The following is a 23,200-nucleotide window of genomic DNA, read 5'->3' as shown; positions in this document are numbered from 1 at the left end:
ACACAGACAAACACACACGCACAGACACACAAGCGCACAAACACACACACGCACAGACACACACAGACGCAAACACAGACACACACAGACACACACACAGACACACACAGACACACACAGACACGCACAGACACGCACAGACACACAAGCACACAAACACACACACGCACAGACACACACAGACACACACAGGCACACACAGACACACACACAGACACAGACACACACAGACACACACACACACAGACACACACCGACACACACACACCTGCCCTAATGCACACAAACACAGACACACACACAGACACACGCACAGACACACACATAGACACTCACATAGACACACACAGACATACACACACAGACACACACACAAACACACACGCACACACACAGACACAGACACACACACAGACACACACACAGACAAACACAAACACACAGACACACACACCTGCCCTAATACATACAAACACCTGCCCTAATGAGTAAATCAACTACTGCATCATCATCATCATCACGCGCGCGCGAACCTTCGTAGCCATAGCGGGGCGGGTTGGGACAGCCACCTCGGGAGCCCCTCCCGCGGGGGGGGGGTACGAGGGGGCGGGGGAGGATGGGGGATGGGGGGGGGGTGGTGATGGGGGGAAGGGGGGGGTGGTGATGGGGGTGGTGATGGGGTAGACGTAGCCGCTGCAACTCTCTTCAGTCTTCAGCAGGTGGGCGAAGGGAACGCGTCGGGAACCGAGTGGAAGGTTGGAGCTCTCACCTGCACAGGTAGGCGGCGGTGGTGGTGATGGTTGTGGTGGTGGTGGCGGTGATTGCGAAACGCCACGGTGGCTAGGAGATGTTAACTACCTCGCCTGGTACGCAGGAGGTCGTGGGCTCGATCCCGACTCTGACGCCTGCTGTATATTTGGAGTTTGCGTGTCTCTCTCTCTCTCTCATCATCATCACAGTGGCTATCAGATGTTAACTACCTCGCCTGGTATAAAGGAGGTCGTGGGTTCGATCCCGACCCCGTGACGCCTACTGCTGTATATTTGGAGTTTCCGTCTCTCATCATCATCACGGTGGCTAGGAGATGTTGACTACCTCGCCTGGTGTACAGGAGGTCGTGGGTTCGATCCCGACCCTGACGCCTGCTGCTGTATATTTGGAGTTTGCGTCTCTCATCATCGTCGTCACTCTCCGTAGTGGCGTGGATTTTCCTCCCGTTTGTCCCGTTCACCACTAAGTGGCGGTGACGTCACCATAGAGATTGTGCCAGGCTAGGTGCACATTGTAGCCTACGCGCGTAGTGTCGAAGGCTCGCTGCTGGCAGGGGGTCACGGGACAGACGCCTGCTGCTATATCAGTGGAGTTTGCGGTGTCTCTCTCTCTCTCTCCCCGTGGTCGCGTGGATTTTTCTCCGGGTCCTCCGATTTCTCCCTCCACATTTACAATCGGCGTCACGCGTTGAGATTATGCGGCTGCTGTACATTTCCACGTTCAAAGTTAATTTATTAGGTATAGCCCTGTGAGCCATTCGGCTCTTGAATCGGGTGCAACCGCAACAAACAAAAAACAAAAACATGACAAAGAAAACATCTTAAAGTGACTATGCGCGAACAGAAAATCCAAGAAAAGACAGCAAAATAGTGGTGATGATGATGATCCACTTTGTTAAGATATCATCTGCGGGCCAGGTCGGGCTACACAACTCCGCGGGGCCTGACCTGGTATTCATAGGTGTGCTGCATCAATGCGCCACGTGTACAGATGAACATTGAACGTAGGCAAGTCCAGGTCAATCATTCTACTATGAGACATCTCCTTTACCAGTGGCAAAATATAGTAATAGGTTTTTACCCTTTCAACTGGTACAAAAAACTGACACCTTTATACAAGGCATCCTGTTTGCAATAACCACAACACAAGCAGTCAAAATGCAAACAAAAAAAAACAACTCTGATGATATGCACTGTCCTTTGACTGCCTGTGTTGTGGTTATTGCAAACATGATGCATTGTATAAAGGTGTCAGTTTTTTGTAGCAGTTGAAAGGGTAAAAACCTATTACTATATTTTGCCACTGGTAAAGGAGATGTCTCATAGTGTAAATGCTTACCCCGAGCTCTCAATACTCTGATAGTGCGCTGTCTTTGAGTTGTACGCCTTTTGGCGTCATCTGGTCCAACACCAATGGAGACTAGGCTCTAAGAAAAGCTGTCTCGGGTGTGGACCAATCAACTTCAAGGAGTTGTTTCTTTTTGTTCGCATTTTGACTGCTTGTGTTGTGGTTATTGCAAACATGATGCCTTGTATAAAGGTGTCAGTTTTTTGTACCAGTTGAAAGGGTAAAAACCTATTACTTGGTAAATCATTGTTACGGAGACACGGGCCCATGCAAGATGTACTGCGAACGATTATGACGAATGGAGGTGAAGATATTTGAATACTATTGAGGCCGAAACAAATATAATATGCACAGGTAAATGCTGGTAGGGGTAAGGCAGGGGACGGGGTAGGTGTTTACAGAGTTATGACATGGACATGTAAGTGCCGGTAGAGGAATGGCACGGATAGGTGAATGCGATTGTAGATGCGGGCCCATACAGGTGTGCTGTGAACAGGTATGGGCAAGGCAGGCGAAGACTTATACAGGTAAAGCTGAGACAGATTGTAATCTGGGCCGGTAAATGTTGAAAGTGGTATGGGCCCACACAGGTGTGCTGTGAACAGGTATGGGCAAGGCAGGTAAAGCGGAGATGCCCGTGTCATCTGGACAGGTAATTTCGCGTGCAGGTAGGGGCCTTTATCGGTGTACAGTAAACAAGGGTGAGTGACGCTGGTTGTTGCGTATATGGTTTTGGAGATACATACAAATATATGTTGAGATTGTGCCGGGTTTGTGTTGTTGTGGGTAGAGATGGTTGTGTAATGATATTCACAACAACGAGCGGAGCGCCGGGTGGCTAAAGCACAGCAAGTTGGCACAGTAGGGGGCACAGGTGGTGCATCAGCCAGTCATCTCGGTCATCTCGGTCAGTCGACCCGTGGCACCTGGGTCTGCCCCATGACCTCCTGCCAGCGGGCGTTCGACACTTCACGTGGCCTCAGGGTGCACATGGCCTGGCACAAGCGTCGTGGTGACGTCACCGCCACTTAGTGGCGAATGGCGGTTGTTGTTGTTGTAATGATATTCTGTGTGTGGTAACATTGTGGGGAGCGGTAGTGCAGCGGTTAGCGCTACGCTACGAACTCGGCGACTCTAGTTCGATTCCCGCTCACGGCCAACACCAGCGAGGATTATCCGAACCGGTTCTGGGCCTTCTCCTAGATCGACTCACCCTCAAATGAGTGGTGCTGGCCACCCCCTTCGTGTGCCGTGCCGGCCTTCATAGGTGCTCGCTAACAGCACTTGCCCCTATATTCTGTTAAGGCTACGCGGGGGATCGTTGTCTTTGTGTTGTGTGTGTAGCGATGATGTGTTAGGTTAGCATGCTGGTTATGTTGTGTGTCGTGTTTGTGTTGTGTGCAGTGATGATATTTATTAAGCTACTTATCATCAGCATCAGCGTCATTATCATAAATACCCATCTGACCAGCCACACATTGACACCATCATAACAATCAACACTAGCTCACACCAGAATCAGAATTTAGTTTTTATCCTGGAGAAATCCGATGAGTTATGAAGCTCTTTTTCCCCACAGATGTCCAGTCGAAAGTTACAACAACAAACAAGACAAACACACTATGGTCATGCAAAGTACAGGAAACGAAAGCAAATCACTAAAAATAAATACGTGATATAGATCAAGTATAAGTTCACATTGCATAAGTATATCGATTCCCAAGCTGAGGACAGGCAGCAAAATAGCAAGACTGCATGTGTATGTATGTATGTACAGGGAGGCCTCTACTTACACACGAATTCGGCTCCAGAGGTCTGTTCGTAAGTCGATGTGTTCATAAGTCCAGCTTTGCTCTCGTCGATTCCAAACACGTTGTACGGTGTGGACACTAAACACGGGGAGTGGCTTTAAAAGTTGTATAAGCTTCTGCAGATGTAGATGCCACTGGTTCTTCATGTTCTGCAGATGTAGATGCCACTGGTTCTTCATGTTCTGCAGATGTAGATGCCACTGGTTCTTCATGTTCTGCAGATGTAGATGCCATTGGTTCTTCATGTTCTGCAGATGTAGATGCCACTGGTTCTTCATGTTCTGCAGATGTAGATGCCACTGGTTCTTCACGTTCTGCAGATGTAGATGCCACTGGTTCTTCATGTGGTATCTACATGACATATGGACAGGTCTGTTCGTATCTCTGGAAGTTCGTAAGTCAAATGTTCGTAAGTACAGGAGTCCCTTACGTAGAACTTCTTTCCCACCATACTCAGCCAACCATGCTAATCGGAGGTGCAGTCCCAGACCACACCAAGACAAATATCCCCCATATAGCCTTAACATAATGTTGAGGCAAGTGCCGTTAGCGAACACCTATGAAGGCCGGCACGGCACACGAGGGTGTGGGTGACTAGCACCACGCCCGGCCGCCTTTGTCTCCCCAGTGGCGATGTTTTTACACACTGCACCAGATACTCATTTGAGGCTGAGTCGACCGAGGGAAAAGCCCATAATTAGTTCAGATAATCGTCACTGGTGTTAGCCATGAGCGGGAATCGACAACACACACACACACACTCCAGATTGCTGTGATATTTATCTGGAAGCAGAGGTCGCAAACGGGTTTTGATTCCTTACCCGTACCCGTACCCGGCCGCACCAGGGTCGCAAACGGGTACCCGTACCCGGCCGTACCCATACCCTACCCGTATCCGGCCGGGTACGGGTAGGGTACGGGTATCGGGTACCTGATTGCGACCTCTGGGATGAAGCCATGTTGCAGGCGCGGGTGAGTTGATTCTAGGAACTTGAATTGTGAGAAGAGGCAAGACGTTGGGAAATGAGTGACAAACAGTTACTCACCAGTGACTCACGGCCTACCCGTACCCGTACCCGGCCGCACCAGGGTCGCAAACGGGTACCCGTACCCGGCCGGGTACGGGTAGCCGGGTATCGGGTAGGGTACGGGTATCGGGTACCCGGTTGCGACCTCTGTCTGGAAGCCAGTGCAGAGACACATCATACGATCTAAATTTTTTCAATTCCTCAATAAAAAAACATTTTTTAGAGATCATCATCATCGTCGTCATCTCACAGACTGTGACACCTCAAGCTTTCTGCACGTCTTCCCAAAACGACCCCTTGCAGCAGACATCCATATCCTCCGAGGGAGAGGGCCACATTTACCCGGCTATTAGCAAATCCGAGACCCATCATCACCATAATTCCCTTTGCTCAGACTCCTGCAAAGCCTAATTGAATGTTGTCGTTAATTCGTATTAAGCACCGACATTAAAAAAATAAACAAACATATCCTGAACTAAAATTTAAGTGGATAGTTTTTATTTATTTTTACCAGATAAGGCCCCACTCGGCTAAATAAGATATTTTTTCAGAAGCGACCTGGCCACAAATGATATGCCAACGGAGTGGCTTTTCACGTGGATCTTGATTCTAAATGTGCAGGGGAAAAAACCGGAGGACACGGAGAAAAATCCACGCGACCGCTGAGAGACAGAGAGACAGAGAGACACCGCAAACTCCAAATATACAGCAGCAGGCGTCAGGATCGGGCTCGAATCCACGACTTCCTGTACACCAGGCGAGGTAGTTAACATCTCCTAGCCATCGTGATGATGATGAGAGATAGAGAGAGACAGGCAAACTCTAAATATACAGCAGCAGGCGTCAGGGTCGGGCTCGAACCCACGACTTCCTGTACACCAGGCGAGGTAGTTAACATCTCCTAGCCACCGTGATGATGATGAGAGAGAGAGACACCGCAAACTCCAAATATACAGCAGCAGGCGTCAGGGTCGGGATCGAACCCACGAACTCCTGTATATCAGGCGAGGTAGTTGACATCTCCTAGCCACCGTGATGATGATGAGAGACGCAAACTCCAAATATACAGCAGCAGGCGTCAGGGTCGGGCTCGAACCCACGACTTCCTGTATACCAGGCGAGGTAGTTAACATCTCCTAGCCACCGCGGCTCCCCGCGTTATGGCGTTTTAAGGTATCACAAGGGATATTTAATCCGTGTCGCAGTGACAATACAATAATGATGATATCGGTATCATCAGCCGCGATCGATCCACTCCTGGATAAAGGCCTTTCTGCAGGACATCGTCCCCCATGCACCACCCCCCCTCCTGCTCGCGATCTCGCAATGCAACATCGGGGGTGACGGCGCTGCTGAGCAGGAGCCGATTCCATCGCTCCGTCTATGTGCCGCGCGTCCCTCCCTCGACTTAAACTCTTCATCGCCCCCAACAATTTTATTAACGGTGATTTTTTTTTTTTTACAATGAGTTAGGTTGCGTAATATGTTTTATTTTTAATTAAAAAATTAAATGTATACATTTGCAGTTAAATCTATAAAACAAGTTTTTATGTGTCGTGCACCCTCCTCCACTCAACACAGCGAATGAGTTTATCACGTGAACAAAACGTGCCAATCGGTTACAACTTTCACACCACCGGTGAGTGAGTGGGGTAGGTGAGTTCCTGGCCCATGGACCGCTGAGTAGGTGAGTGGGCAGGTGAGTAGGTGAGTGAGTGGGTAGGTGAGTGGGTGGGTGAGTAGGTGAGTGAGTGGGTAGGTGAGTGGGTGGGTGAGTAGGTGAGTGAGTGGGTAGGTGAGTAGACGGGTGAGTAGGTGAGTATGTGAGCGAGTGGGTAGGTGAGTTCCTGTCCCATGGCCTGCTGAGTAGGTGAGTGGGTGGGTGAGTAGGTGGGTGAGTAGGTGAGTGAGTGGGTGCGTGAGTAGGTGAGTGAGTGGGTAGGTGAGTGGGCGGGTGAGTAGGTGAGTGGGTGGGTGAGTAGGTGAGTGAGTGGGTAGGTGAGTGGGTGGGTGAGTAGGTGAGTGAGTGGGTAGGTGAGTTCATGGTCCATGGACCGCTAAGTAGGTGAGTGGGCGGGTGAGTAGGTGAGTGAGTGGGTAGGTGAGTGGGTGGGTGAGTAGGTGAGTGAGTGGGTAGGTGAGTGGGTGGGTGAGTAGGTGAGCGAGTGGGTAGATGAGTTCATGGACTGCTGAGTAGGTGAGTGGGCGGGTGAGTAGGTGAGTGAGTGGGTAGGTGAGTTCCTGGCCCATGGACCACTGAGTAGATCAGTGGGCTGGTGAGTAGGTGAGTGCGTAGGTGAGTGAGTGGGTAGCCGAGTTCCAGGGCCGATGGACCGCTGAGTAGGTGAGCGGGTGGGTGAGTAGGTGCGAGATTAGGCGAGTGGGTGGGTGAGTGGGGAGCCGAGTTCTGGGGCCGATAGACCGCTGAGTAGGTGAGCGGGTGGGTGAGTAGGTGAGTGGATAGGTGAGTTCCGGGGCCAATGGACCGCTGAGTAGGTGAGCGTGTGGGTGAGTAGGTGAGTGAGTGGGTAGGTGAGTGGGTGGGTGAGTAGGTGAGTGAGTGGGTAGGTGGGTGAGTGAGTGGGTAGGTGAGTGGGTGGGTGGGTGAGTAGGTGAGTGAGTGGGTAGGTGAGTGGGTGGGTGAGTAGGTGAGTGAGTGGGTAGGTGGGTGAGTGAGTGGGTAGGTGGGTGAGTGGGTGAGTCGGTGAGTGGGTGGGTGGGTGAGTAGGTGAGTGAGTGGGTAAGTGGGTGAGTGGGTGAGTAGGTGAGTGAGTGGGTAGGTGGGTGAGTGAGTGGGTAGGTGAGTGAGTGGGTAGGTGGGTGAGTGAGTGGGTAGGTGGGTGAGTGAGTGGGTAGGTGAGTGGGTGGGTGGGTGAGTAGGTGAGTGAGTGGGTAGGTGGGTGAGTGGGTGAGTAGGTGAGTGAGTGAGTGGGTAGGTGGGTGAGTGAGTGGGTAGGTGAGTGGGTGGGTGGGTGAGTAGGTGAGTGAGTGGGTAGGTGGGTGAGTGGGTGAGTCGGTGAGTGGGTGGGTGAGTTCCGGGGCCGATGGACTGCTGACCGCGAATCCACGAAATTAGTTCGTTTTCAATCTTGATTTGAACTTTCGTGACTGCAGGAATCCATACTCTTAGGTTCTTTCGATAAAGTCACGTGGGTAGAAAATACAATATTTAAAAAATAACCTAAGAGTATGGATTCCTGCAGTCACGAAAGCTTCAAATCAAGATGAAACCGTGGAACTTTGGGCCAAATGTTGGTCCAAAGGTTCCAATAACCTCACGTCGATTGCTGCTGCGACACAATTGAGTCACTCCACTGCTAGATGACGACGACGATGACGATGACGACGATTATGACAACGATAACGATGATGACAATGATGATGATAACGATAATGATGATGATGACGATAATGATGATGACGATGATGATGATGACGATGATGATGATGACGACGACGACGATGATGGCGACGACGACGATGATGAAGACGATAGTGATGACGACAAAGATGACAATGATGATGACGTGCCATGGATGGACATCGTCCCTCTGCGCTGCTGCTGATGATGATGATGATGCTGCTGCTGCTGCTGATGCTGCTGCTGCTGATGCTGCTGCTGCTGCTGATGATGCTGCTGATGATGCTGCTGCTGATGATGATGATGATGCTGCTGATGATGATGATGATGATGCTGCTGCTGATGATGCTGCTGCTGCTGATGATGATGCTGCTGATGATGCTGCTGCTGCTGATGATGCTGTTGATGATGCTGTTGATGATGTTGCTGATGATGCTGTTGCTATATTTAGGCGGAGATCTCCGCACCCCAGGATGCAGGAGACATGCGGCTCGTCCAGTCGAAGCAGTCGTGCCGAAGGAATTTAAAAGGCCCCAGAGTTGTCGCTTCGTGTCGATGATGCCTCTGTGACAGGCAACTTAGCCAGCAACTCTGAGGGTGATGGGTTCAAGCCCTGCGGCTGGTGTGTGTGTGTGTCTCTCTTTTTTTACGATCAGTGGAAACAAGAAGATGCTCGGTGTAGTCGGCACTTTGCTTCGTTCATCATTTCGTTTTTTTGTTTTCAATGCTTTGCTTTATGTGCCCCCCCCTCTCTACCCCCTCTCTCTACCCCCCTCTCTCTCTACCCCCCCTCTCTCTCTACCCCCCCTCTCTCTCTACCCCCCTCTCTCTCTACCCCCCCTCTCTCTCTACCCCCTCTCTCTCTACTCCCCCCCCTCTCTCTCTACCCTCTCTCTCTCTACCCCCCCCCCTCTCTCTCTATCCCCTCTCTCTCTATCCCTCTCTCTCTCTCTCTACCCCCCTCTCTCTCTCTACCCCCTCTCTCTACCCCCTCTCTCTACCCCCTCTCTCTACCCCCCTCTCTCTCTCTCTCTACCCCCTCTCTCTCTTACCCTCTCTCTCTCTCTACCCCCTCTCTCTCTCTTAACCCCTCTCTCTACCCCCTCTCTCTACCCCCCCCCCCTCTCTCTCTACCCCCCTCTCTCTAAACCCCCTCTCTCTCTATCCCCTCTCTCTACCCCTCTCTCTCTCTCTACCCCCTCTCTCTCTCTACCCCCCCTCTCTCTACCCCCTCTCTCTACCCCTCTCTCTCTCTCTACCCCCTCTCTCTCTACCCCCCCTCTCTCTACCCCATCTCTCTCTACCCCCCCCCTCTCTCTCTACCCCCCCCTCTCTTTCTACCCCCCCCCTCCTCTCTCTCTACCCCCTCTCTCTACCCCTCTCTCTCTCTACCCCCCTCTCTCTACCCCCTCTCTCTACCCCCCTCTCTACCCCCCTCTCTCTCTCTACCCCCTCTCTTCATACTCTATGTCTATGCCCCCCCCCCCTGTTTTCTATGTAAAATTTGTAAAACAAGAAAAAGTGCTGCATCTGCACGCAGCCCTTCTCGCAGTCCTACGGCCTCTGACGGACAGCTCTTCCTCGCACTGTGGTTCTGCCTCTGTAGGTCTCTGTGTCTACGTCTCTCTGTGTGTCGATCTGGCCATCTGTGTCTGTAGATGTCTGCATGTCACTGTCTCCGCGTGTCTATATCTTTATTTGTGCCTCTCTATGTAAAGCTTTCGTGACTGCAGGGATTCATCTTCTTGGTTCTTTCGGTAAAGTCACGTAGAAGGGAAATAATAAAAATAAAACATAATAAAATAAAATTCTCACGACGTTTCGGCCACAACGCAAGCAGCCGTCCTCAGGTGAAGGTAAGCTGAGGATGGCTGCTTGCGTTGTGACCGAAACGTCGTGAGAATTTTATTATGTTTCATTTTTATTCTTTTATTATTTCCCTTCTACGTGACTTTACCGAAAGAACGAAGAAGATGTGTCTCTCTATCTCTACCGCTGTTTCTGTCCGTCTGTGTGTCTCTCTGTCTGTCTGTCTCCCCGTTAATATCTCTGTCCAGATCTCAGTAGACGTCTATGGTTCTCTGTGCAACTCTATGGGTCTCTGTATAGGTGTGTGGGTCTCTATGCGAGTCCGTGCAGAATCACTGAACCGGAATTGACAGCTTGAAAGCATTTAGCGCGGGGCCCTTGAAAGTACGGCGGGGCCCGTAGCTACACGTGTAGTAGCTACTACACGTGTAGCTACTACACGTGTAGTAGCTACTACACGTGTAGCTACTACACGTGTTGTAGCTACTGCACGTGTAGCTACTACACGTGCAGTAGCTACTACACGTGCAGTAGCTACTACACATGTAGTATCTACTACACCACCACCACCCTCCTCCACTTCCCTCAACCTCAATGAGATTGTCAAGCACGTCCAGACGTGCGCTGCACGTGGTCTACTTAACAGGTGCTCGCTAACAACGCTTGTCCCGACAGGCAACCCATTTAAAAGGCAGCATTTGGGTCTTGTTTTAACACAAATAAAAAAATATATTATAAAAAAAATGTTGCTTTTCCCACAGTGGTTAGGTGTCCTCCCCCCCCCCCCTGGACTTGTCCGGGCACATTCCCGACTGCAGGTTTCATACCACGCCCAGGTGTGTGTCTGTCTGTATGTGTGTGTGTCTGTATGTGTGTGTGTGTCTGTGTGTGTCTGTGTGTGTGTGTCTGTATGTGTGTGTATGTGTGTGTCTGTGTGTGTCTGTATGTGTGTGTCTGTGTGTGTGTATGTGTGTGTCTGTATGTGTGTGTATGTGTGTGTGTATGTGTGTGTTTGTGTCTGTATGTGTATGTGTGTGTATGTGTGTGTGTGTCTGTATGTGTGTCTGTATGTGTGTGTATGTGTGTGTGTCTGTATGTGTGTGTCTGTATGTTTGTATGTGTGTCTGTATGTTTGTGTGTCTGTGTGTGTGTCTGTATGTGTGTGTGTGTATGTGTTTGTGTCTGTGTGTGTATGTGTGTGTCTGTATGTGTGTGTCTGTATGTGTGTGTATGTGTGTGTCTGTATGTGTGTGTATGTGTGTGTGTATGTGTGTGTTTGTGTCTGTATGTGTATGTGTGTGTATGTGTGTGTGTGTCTGTATGTGTGTCTGTATGTGTGTGTATGTATGTGTGTCTGTATGTTTGTGTGTCTGTGTGTGTGTCTGTATGTGTGTGTGTATATGTGTTTGTGTCTGTGTGTGTATGTGTGTGTCTGTATGTGTTTGTGTCTGTGTGTGTGTTTGTATGTGCGTGTGTATGTGTCTGGGGAGCGGTGGTGTAGCGGTTAGCGCGCTGCGCTATGAACCTGGCGTCCCGGGTTCGATTCCCGCTCACGGCCAACACCCGTGACGATTATCTGAACCGGTCCCGGGCCTCCCCTAGGTCTACTCAGCCTCAAATTAGTACCTAGTGCGATGTGTAAAAATCGCCACTAGGGAGACAAAGGCGGCCGGGCGTGGTGTTGGCCACCGACCCCCTCGTGTGCCGTGCCGGCCTTCATAGGTGCTCGCTAACAGCACTTGCCCCTACAGTCTGTTACAGGCTACACGGGGGATCTTTGTTTTTGTGCTCGTGTGGGGAGGCTCGTGAAGGACGCTACTACTGGGTAGTTGGAGGCAGTCGCCCTCCAACAACAACGGAGGGCAGAGGAGCGACGCTCACAACAACGAGCGGAGCGCCGGGCGGATAAAGCACAGCAAGTTGGCACAGTAGGGGGCACAGGTGGTGCATCGGCCACTCATCTCAGTCAGTCGACCCGTGGCACCTGCTGGGTCTGCCCCGTGACCTCTTGCCAGCGGGCGTTCGACACTTCACGTGGCCTCAACGTGCACCTAGCCTGGCACAAGCGCCGTGGTGCCGTCACCGCCACTTAGTCGCGAATGTTGTTGTTGTTGTACTCGTGTGAGAGGGGGGGCGGTAGTGTGGTGGTTAGTGCGCTTCTCAGCTACGAAACGCGGCGGACCCGAATTCGTATTCCGGCTCACGGCCACCAACCCAGCGACGATGATCTGAACCGGTCCCTGGACCTCCCCTAGGTCGACTCGGCCTCAAAACCACTACCCTGTCGCGGTGCATAAACGTCGCCGCTCGGGAGAGACTAAGGCGGCCGGCTGCCCGCCCACACCCTCGTGTGCTAACAGTGCCGGACTTGATAGGTGCTAATCGCTAACAGTCTGCATGTGTCAGGCTATTTTGGGGGGGTCTTTGTGTCTGCGCGTGTGTGTGTGCGTGTGCTAGTGACGTGGCTACAATACGAAACTAGTAAACCCGTAAAAACAAAGTTTTTCACTATAAATCCTTTATATGCGTGGCATCGGGGCGGCTAGAGTCCTCTCGTCCTCTGGCTTGAGATGGCTGCCACCTATGGGTCAGATGATTGTCTGGCAGCATTAAGCAATTGGTAATTAAATATTTTAAAAAAATTCCCTAAACAGTGTAAAATTTTGGAAAAAAATTTTTCACGATAATGCATTGTCACGCACAATGAGTCTGTGTGCAAAATGTCAGCTCGATTGGATCACGGGAAGTGGGTTAAAAAAACGACCTAAAGATTTGCACGGTCCTAAGCAAGCAAGCGAACTTAATATAAAGGATTTAAAAAATCGTGGGTGGGTGGGTTAGGCATTGATAGAGTATCTCTAGCCCCCCACCCACCCCCCCACTTTTGTTGTCGAGCGCGAGAGAGAATGCGGCCGCCACGTGGAAATTCGATGGCTTACGGGCAAAACACAACCGGTTTCGTGATTCCTCGGCCAGAGTTCAGTGCGGTGGTTGGGTGGAGATTGCGTCGGGCTCACAGCCGAACGCGGTATTTATTTAATGCCTCGTTCTGTGCGCGTGTCCCTGCCTGGAGCCTATTTATAGCAGAGGCTTTTACAACGCACAGGCACAGAGATAGCCCCCGCTGATTGTGACAAAGACGATGATTCCCTTAACTCTAGATTTGAAGCTTTCGTGACTGCAAGGATTCATATTTTTAGGTTTTTTCGGTAAAGTCACGTAGGTAAAAAAAATTAAAAGTAATAAAAGTAAAATAAAAAATAAAATAAATATCACGACAGCACTTGATACAGCTAGCGTGCTGTGACGGTTCCACCTGAAGACGGAAGCTTGTGTTGCCTCCGAAACGTCGTGATTTTTATTTTATTTTTATTTTACTTTTATTAATTTTAATTTTTTTTTTACCTACGGGACTTTACCGAAAAAACCCTAAGAATATGATTCGCTTAACTGTTGTGGCGAGTGCTTCTGTTAGCCGGTTCAGACTGTTGGGGCAAGTGCTGTTAGCGAGCACCTATGAAGGCTGCCGGAACTGTGGCACAGGTGGGGGTGGGTGGCCATGACGAGAGAGAAAGTTCGTGTCGCTGTTCCACCTCGTCCGGCACAGTGGGTTCACTTTTTGGCCCATAGACTGACATTGCCCATATACTCATAGACTAACATTGCCCATAGACTCACATTACCCATAGACTCATAGACTAACATTGCCCATAGACTAACATTGCCCATAGACTAACATTGCCCATAGACTAGCATTGCCCATAGACCAACATTGCCCATAGACTAACATTGCCCATAGACTAGCATTGCCCATAGACTCATAGACTAACATTGCCCATAGACTAACATTGCCCATAGACTCATAGACTAACATTGCCCATAGACTCATAGACTAACATTGCCCATAGACTAACATTGCCCATAGACTCGTATACTAACATTGCCCATAGACTAACATTGTCCATAGACTTACCTTGCCCATAGACTAACATTGCCCATAGACTAACATTATCCGTAGACTAGCATTGCCCATAGACTAACATTGCCAATAGACTAACATTGCCCATAGACTAACATTGCCCACAGACTTACATTGCCCATAGCCTTACCATTATCCACAGACTTAACATGTGCCATACACTAATATTGCCGATAGACTTAACATTGGCCGTATGCTTTTCTCACTCGAGAATATTGGCGGTGTGGTTCAGGGGCTATAAGACGACGCCTCAATGCCGAGCGTTGCTGCTGCTGCTTACTGGTCAGGACGCGAGAGGGCTTTAGCAGAGAGCGAGAGAGACAGACAGACTGAGATGCTGATGTTGGGTGACAACGGCGCTTCATCCAGCAGTGGATTGATCATGGCCGATCGGCGATGATGATCCGTGCGTGTAAGACACGCATTGTGTTCCGTAAGTTGCGTGGGTGTGCACTGGCCTATGTATAGGTATGCGTGGGGATGTGGGTGTGCACTCGCCTATGTATAGGTATGCGTGTGTGTGTCGGTATGCGTGTGTGTGTGTTGGTGCGTGTGTTGGAGTGGGGAGCGGTGGTGCAGCGGTTAGCGCACTGCGCTATGAACCTGGCGGACCCGGGTTCGATTCCCGCTCACTGCCAATACCACGGTGACGATTGTCTGGACCGGTCCTGAGTGGGCCTCCCCTAGGTCGACTCAGCCTCAAATGAGTACTTGGGTGGCGGTGCGTAAAAACATCGCCACTGGGGAGACAAAGGCGGCCGGGCGTGGTGTTGGGTACCCACCCCCTCGTGTGCCGTGCTGGCCTTCGCTAACAACACTTGCCTCTACAGTCCGTTAAGGCTACACGGGGGACCTTTGTCTTTTGTGTGTCTTGGTGTCTGTGTGCGCGTGTGTGTCACTGTCTTAGGGTGCGCCTTTAAAAAAATAGCTTCTCGCCTTGCGAGGAATGTCGAGTGACTTCATCACGACATCATGCACGACATCATGCACGACAAAGAAAAACGTCCCCCCCCCCCCCACCTGTACATTTGGAGTTTGCGTGTCTCTCTGTCTCTCTCACCCCGTGGCCGTGTGAGTTTTATTTCTCAGAGTCCTCCGGTTGATGATGCTGATATCATCATCATTATTATCATTATTATCGTTTTATTTTCATTGCGACGCTGATAAAATATCGCTTTGTGATATCCTAAAACTGCATGACAATGGGCACGCCGCGGTGGCTAGGCGATGTTGACTACCTCGCCTGGTACGCAGGTGTCGTGGGTTCGATCCCGACCCTGACACCTGCTGTGTATTTGGAGTTTGCGTGGCTAGGAGATGTTAACTACCTCGCCTGGTACACAAGAGTTTGTGGGTTCGATCCCAACCATGACGCCTGCTGCTGTATATTTGGAGTTTGCGTTTTTCATCATCATCACGGTGGATAGGAGATGTTAACTACCTCGCCCTGTACACAGGAGGTCGTGGGTTCGATCCCAACCCTGACGCCTGCTGCTGTATATTTGGAGTTTGCGTTTCTCATCATCATCACGGTGGCTAGGAGATGTTAACTACCTCGCCTGGTGCACAGGAGGTCGTGGGTTGGATCCCGACCCTGACGCCTGCTGCTGTATATTTGGAGTTTGCGTGTCTCTCTCTCTCTCACCCCGTGGTCGTGTGGATTTTCTTTTTTCTCAGGGTCCTCCGGTTGATGATGCCGATATCATTATTAGTATTATTTATTATTTTTATTGCGACCCAAGTAAAATATCGCTTCGTGATATCTTAAAAGTGCATGACATTTAGAATGTGCATCTCTCTTGCTCTGTGGTCGCGTGGATTTTTTTCTCCAGGCCATCCGGTTTTCCCCTCCCACGTTTATAAACGTGCGTTTAGGCTCTTTAGATTATTTTGCCGTTATAAATGCCCAAGTGATTTAGCCACTTTGTTGAGCTATCATTTGTGGCCAGGTCGCTTTAAAAACAAAAAGTTAAATACCTCGGGGGGTGCCTTGTCTGGAAGGATGGGTGGGGATGGTTTAGTTATATTTATTTGTGTTTTGGTGATTTGTTTACCACTATTGTACTTGGCACTCCTATCGTGTTTTTATTTTGTTTGTTGTAACGTCCTTACCCCGTGCACCGAACTGGACGCCTGCGAAAAAGAGCTTGATGGCTCATCGGATTCTTCCGGCATAAATAATTATTCTGATTCTGTGTAGCGTTTCATAGTTTGCAGGGGGTAAGTGCTGATAGGAGCACCACCCGGCCGGGTACGGGTACGGGTAGTCGTTTGCGACCCTGGTGCGGCCGGGTACGGGTACGGGTAGGCCGTGAGTCACTACTGAGTAACCGTTTGTCACTCATTTGAGGTAGGGTACGGGTACGGGTAGGGAACGGGTACCCGTACGGCTACCCATTTGCGACCCTGGTGCGGCCGGGTACGGGTAAGGAATCAAAAGCCGTTTGCGACCTCTGGTGGATGGCCAACACCACGCCCGGCCTCCTTTGTCTCCCCAGTACCGGTGTTTAATACACACCGCATCAGTTACTCATTTTGAGGCTGAGTCGACCTAGGGAACGACCCAGGACCGGTTCAAACATTCGCTGCCACTGTTATTGGTGGTGAGCAGGAATTGAACTCTGTTTCACTGGGTGCCTAGCGCAGTGCGCTAACCACTGCGCCACCGCTCCCCAATAAGACAAATTAATCCTTGTAAAAGGTTTCAGTTTGATGTTTTAACATCGTAAGACAACCGTTTTGTTGCCAGAAAAAAGTTAAAAACCTATTCTCATATTTTGGTCCTGCCAAACGAGGTCCCATGATGATGTTTTATATTTTTTTAAATTTTTGTCTTTTTTACCCACCTCCCCCGTGCCCTCTGACCTCCTTCGCAGGCGATGCCCAACCATTGCCGTGACCTTGAGGAGAACCCGGCACGGTCGTCTCGGAGGAAACTATCCGATTCCGGTAAGGGGCACGGGTGCACATGGTACCACCGCATGCAGCGCGGACCGCAACTCTCCCCCTTGATCCAAACAAAATCATTGCAAAATAATTGTTTTTTTACCCTTTTATCTGGCAACAAAACTGACACCTTTTTTACAAGGAGTCATGTTTGCATAAACCACAATACCTGCAGCCGTAATGCAAACAAAAAAACATAACTCTGATAATATATGCACTGTCTTTGAAGTTGATTGGTTCACACCCGAGACAGCTTTCCTTAGAGCCTAGTCTCACATGGGTTGGACCAGATGACGCCAAAAGGCGCACAACTCAAAGACAATGCACCATCAGAGTATGAGAGCTCGGGGTAAGCATTTGCACAATTGGAACCTCATTTGCCAGTAAAAAATATGATAATTGGTTTTTTACCCTTTTATCTGGCAACAAAATTGAGGCTCAAAAGAAAGCCGTCCCTTGGTGTGGACCAATCAGTTTCAAGGACAATGCATCTATTACCATAGTGTGTTTTTTGTTTGCATTTTGACTGCAAGTATTGTGGTTAATGCAGACATAAATCCTTGTAAAATGGTTTCAGTTTTGTTGCCAGAAAAAAGGGGTAAACCCCTGTTATCATTAAATTTCGATTTAAAGCTTTCGTGACTGCAGGGATTCATCTTCTTGGTTCTTTCGGTAAAGTCACGTAGAAGGGAAGTAATAAAATAATAAAAATAAAACATTTCTTCACCTGAGGACGGCTGCTTGTGTTGTGGCCGAAACGTCGTGAGAATTATTTTATTGCGTTTTATTTTTATTATTTTATTATTTCCCTTCTACGTGACTTTACCTTTCATCATTGTTTAGTTTGTAGTCCTTCTCCGGCACTTCCGATTAGCCACGGTTGGCTTCGTACGGTGACGCGAAAGAAGTTCAACGTACGTACATCTCACAATCGCCGGTTCTCTGCCCGTTATCCTCGTCGCTCTCTCCCAAACGATGGCCCACCGTAACCCGGCGACGACGCTTCGCCCTCAGCGATGGAGGCCGCCGCAGCGCCCACCAACAAGCAGGCCCGCACGGCCGCTTGGGCCGCTTCTCAGCACGCGGCAACGTCGTCATTGTCGTCGTCGCTGCTGCCGCCGCCTCAGCGGCCGCCGTCGCCACAACCGCCGGCTCACCCCGGAGCCGGCGAGCCCCGGTTCGACTCCGGGTCGGACGCGGCGGGCCGAGGATTCGACGAGGAGTACGAGGTGTCGTCCGTGCTGAGCGACGAGTACTACCTGCACGACGGGATGAACGACGGCGACGACGATGAGGAGGTGAGCGAGTGAGTTAGCGAGCCGGTTGGCGACCCTGGTGCGATAATTGTTTTTTTACCCTTCTATCTAGCAACAAAACTGACACCTTTTTTACAAGGAGTCATGTTTGCATAGACCACAATACCTGCAGTCATAATGCAAACAAAAAACATAACTCTGATAATGTATGCACTGTCCTTGAAGTTGATTGGTCCACACCCGAGACAGCTTTCCTTAGAGCCTAGTCTCACATGGTGTTGGACCAGATGACGCCATTATGGCTGCAGGTATTGTGGTCTATGTAAACATGACTCCTTGTAAAAAAGGTGTCAGTTTTGTTGCCAGATAGAAGGGTAAAAAAACCAATTATCATATTTTTACTGCCAAATGAGGTTTCCATAGTGTAGACCCTGGTGCGGTCGGGTATCCGGGTAAGGAATCAAAACCCGTTTGCGACCTCTGGATTCTGGTGATGCCGTGGCATGGTGGTGGGAGGCTCACGGCGGCCCGTGGTCTGGACCGTCCTGAGGGTGTGAGTGTGCGCTGAGTGAGCTGTGTGTATTATGGGACCTTTTTGCCAGGATCTAATGCTCTGGTACGTGCATTGTGCTTGTGCTGTTCGCTTTTTGAAGTTAGTCTCTGGTCTGACACTGGTGGTGAGACTAGGCCACAAAGAAGGCTTCTGTCCCTGGTGTAGGCCAATCAGTAGGTTTCTATTTGATGTATTGAACATATTAACACATCCCCTGCTGTATTACCATAAAGAGTAAAATCTATTCTTATTTTTCACACTGAGCTCACGGCCAACACCGGTGACGATTATCCGAACCGGTCCTGGGCCTCCCCTAGGTCGACTCGGCCTCAAATGAGCACCCAGTGCGGTGTGTAGTAAACATCGCCACTGGGGAGACAAAGGCGGTCGGGCGTGGTTGCTGGCCACCCACCCCCCCTCGTGCGCCGTGCCGGCCTTCATAGGTTGCTGCTCGCTAACAGCACTTGCCCCTCAATCTGTTAAAGGCTACACGGTGGGTGGGTGATCTTTATCTTTGGTCTGTCGCAGAGCCCCTGCGAGACGGAGTTTGTGGGAGCGGATGCAGGAGGCCTCGGCTCTGCCGTGCTTCGTGCGCACACGGCCTTTCCCAGCGTAAGTGGGCACACACACGCACATGCTACACACAACAACAACAACAACCGCCACTCAGTGGCGGTGACGTCACCGCGGCGCTTGTGCCAGGCTAGGTGCACGTTGAGGCCACGTGAAGTGTCGAACTCCCGCTGGCAGGAGGTCACGGGGCAGACCCAGCAGGTGCCACGGGTCGACTGACTGAGATCACTGGCCGATGCACCACCTGTGCCCCCCTCTTGTGCCCCCCTATTGTGCCAACTTGCTGTGCTTTACCCGCCTGGCGATTCATTCGTTGTTGTGAGCGTCGCTCCTCCGCCCTCCGTTGTTCATGGAGGGTGACTGCCTCCAACTGCCCAGTAGCGTCCTTCACGGGCCTCCTCCACAGAGGCCGATCTTGACACCGCTGGTACCAGTCATCGGCAAGTCCACTCAGCTCCACGTCCTCCTGTACCACATCACTCCATCTCTTCTCCAGCCCGTGCCACGCCCGTTTAGCCCCCTCGATCCGGCCGAACAAAAGCTGTTCGCAAAAGCTGTACGCATGTGGAGGCTGGGCATGACCCAGCCAAAGCATACTTTGCTTGCCGGAGGAACTCACTGATGGGACTTTGTCCAGATCACACGCTACACACATTCTACACACACGCGTGCAAAACACACACTATGCAACACACACACACACAACGACGCTACACCTATGCAACATACACATCTGTACAACATGCACACTTGTACAATACTCACGCCTGTCCACATACACACGTGTCACACACCTGTGCAACATTCATTTAAAAATTTTTTTATTTTACCAGGTAAGGTCCCACTGAGCTCTGTAGCTCTTTTTCAGAAGCGACCAGGCCACAAATGAGAGCTCAACAAAGTGGCTTGTCATCATCACGTGCAAATGTATAGCAGCTAAACACTCTAAACACGTGACGTTGATTCTCAATGTGGAGGGATTCAACGGAGGACCCGGAGAAAAATCCACGCGACCACAAACTCCTCATATACAGCAGGCGACAGGGTCGGGATCGAACCCACGACTTCCTGTATACCAGGCGAGGTAGTTAACATATCATAGCCACCGTGATGATGATGAGAGACGCAAACTCCAAATATACAGCAGCAGGCGTCAGGGTCGGGATGAAACCCACCACTTCCGGCATACCAGGCGAGGTAGTTAACATATCATAGCCACTATGATGATGATGAGAGACGCAAACTCCAAATATACAGCAGCAGGCGTCAGGGTCGGGATGAAACCCACCACTTCCGGCATGCCAGGCGAGGTAGTTAACATCTAGCCACTGCGGTGCTCTGGTTCATGGCACAAGCGAGCAAACCGAGCAACGTCCCACCTCATCCGTGGTGTCAGGAGAGAGGAGAGACAAGGTGGAAGGCCATGAGGGATTGGATAAGAGCTATGAGAGCCACGGAATAAAACAAATATTCCCTCAAATTTCGATTTAAAGCTTTCGTGACTGCAGGGATTCATCTTCTTGGTTCTTTCGGTAAAGTCACGTAGAAGGGAAGTAACAAAATAATAAAAATAAAACAAAATAAAATAATTCTCACGACGTTTCGGCCACATCGCAAGGACCGCTGCTTGCGTTGTGGCCGAAACGTCGTGAGAATTATTTTATTATGTTTTATTTTTATCATTTTATTACTTCCCTTCTACGTGACTTTACCGAAAGAACCAAGAAGATAAATATTCCCTCGTTATTCACGAACTTGGCCATCCGCGATGTTTGGCTATCCGCGAATCTCGCATATGAAACTCTACACGACTGCTGCATCGAGAGAGAGAAAGTGATGAGAGAGAGAAAGTGATGTGAGAGATAAAGCGATGAGAGATAAAGTGACGAGAGATAAAGTGACGAGAGAGAAAGCGATGAGAGATAAAGGAATGAGATATAAAGTGATGAGATCTTATCTTATCGGAATTGATGAAGCGCCTTAATGAAGGCGCTTTACAGAGAATCAAGAACGGTACAATGTGTGAGTGTAATGGTGGGGATGAGGTGAATACAATAGATGAGAGGAGGCAAATCTGTGATGATGCGTTAATTAGGTGAAATGATGGATGAATGCATTGAACGAATGGGGTTAATGAGTGATAGACATGTCATTAGAATAATTATTATGACAGTAAATGATGGATGGGTGGATTGAATGAATGGGGTCAATGAGTGATAGCCATATGAGAATAATAATTATAGCAGTAAATTATGAATGAATCGAATTAATGGGCTTAATGAGTGATAGCCACTTAATGAGAATAATTATTCTGACAGTAAATAATGATGAATGGATTCAATGAATGGGGGTTGATGAGTGGTAGCCGTATCATGGCAATGTGAAGAGGGAACAGGAACGGTGGTAGTGGGCAAACGCAGCGCGTGATATTCGTAGGCCGAAACATCTCTGGAACGTATCCCTCACGAATAACGAGGGAATATTCTAAACGTGTATCTTTTGGTGGTTTTCGGCACACAGGGCAGCTGGCGTTGCAGCGAGTGCCTCATCGTGAACCTGCTGTCCCACCGCTACTGCCTCTACTGCTGGTCCCCGCGGAGAGACTCGCAGAGAGACTCGGGCATCTACCCGGGCAGTGACTCAGACGAGGAGGACGAGGAGGAGGTGGCGGCGGTGTCTCTGGCCGACGCCGAGGTGGGAGCGCAGGAGGAGGACGTGGAGGTGGTGGACGAAGAGGAGGACGAAGAAGGGGACGGAGAAGGGAACGGAGAAGATGCGACGGCCGTTGGACATGGCGGCGGTGGGGTCAAAATGGCTGCCAGGGTAGCTAAAATGGCCGCCGCCGCTGCTGCAAAGCGCCACGGAAAGCAGCAGCAGCAGGAGGCTGCGTCGGCGGTAACGGCCGCCACTGAGGAGCGAGCGGTGGCCGGGCTGACGGAGACGTGCGTGATCTGCCGCGTGCGCCGACGGGACGCGACGATCGTGCACGGGGGAACGGGCCACTTGGTGTCGTGTTTCGCCTGCGCCCAGAGGCTCCACGGGCAGCGCAGGCCGTGCCCCGTGTGCCGGGGACCCATCCAGCTCGTCATCCGCACGTTCGTGTCGTAGTCCGCCAAAGAAACTATTACAAAAGTTATTTTAAACTATTTTTTCCTAACAAAAATGTTTTGTGTAGCTCTTTTTATTCAGAAGCGACCTGGTAGCTCAACGAAGTTGCTTATCATCGTGCGGGGAATTTCGAGTTGCAGCCAAGTACTTAAAATGCGTCATCAATTCTAAATGCGGGGGGAACAAAATAAAAACCGGACGACCCGGCGAGAAAAAATCCACGCGAAAGACCAAGTGTCAAAGGTCCTCTTTCCCCGTATAGCCTGCCGGGGCAGTTGTTTCTACAAAACACTGCACCAGGTACTCGTTTGAGTCGACCTGTACGTACGTAAGTAGCCAACCGCCGCTAATCGGAGAGGTGCAGGGGGAACGGAGAACAATGTACAGTTTATCACGTGGGCTTTCGCGACCAATATTATCCATAATCGAGGTGTTAGATGGCTAACCCCCCCCCCCAAAAAAAAAAACCTCTGTTACGGATCAACAATGCACATTGAACTTCTTGCGCACCAGACGTAGCCAACCATTGCTAATCGGAGGTGCGGGGGGAAGGATAGGACCTGGGGGGGGAGGCCCGCGACCGGTTCGGACATTCTTTGTCGATGTTCGCCGTAAGACGGTCAACGAATTTTTGGCGCCGCCGGGTTGGAACGTGTCT

The 23,200-nt window shown here is 50.3% G+C and overlaps 1 protein-coding gene across 1 annotated transcript; it reads left to right on the top strand.

Moving 5' to 3' along the window:
• The first annotated feature begins 664 nt into the window (after positions 1-664).
• LOC144737106 (uncharacterized) lies at positions 665-22,716 on the top strand. The gene is made up of 5 exons (XM_078619781.1): positions 665-777; positions 16,983-17,055; positions 18,067-18,350; positions 19,390-19,473; positions 21,955-22,716. The coding sequence occupies exons 2-5, from the start codon at positions 16,986-16,988 to the stop codon at positions 22,540-22,542; spliced, it is 1,026 nt and encodes a 341-aa protein (XP_078475907.1). The 5' UTR covers positions 665-777; positions 16,983-16,985; the 3' UTR covers positions 22,543-22,716.
• Positions 22,717-23,200: the final 484 nt, after the last annotated feature.

The sequence above is a fragment of the Lampetra planeri genome, chromosome 64 (assembly GCF_965212315.1).
Source record: "Lampetra planeri chromosome 64, kcLamPlan1.2.h2, whole genome shotgun sequence".
Lineage (NCBI taxonomy): Eukaryota > Metazoa > Chordata > Hyperoartia > Petromyzontiformes > Petromyzontidae > Lampetra > Lampetra planeri.
This window is presented reverse-complemented; position numbering and strand designations above follow the sequence as displayed.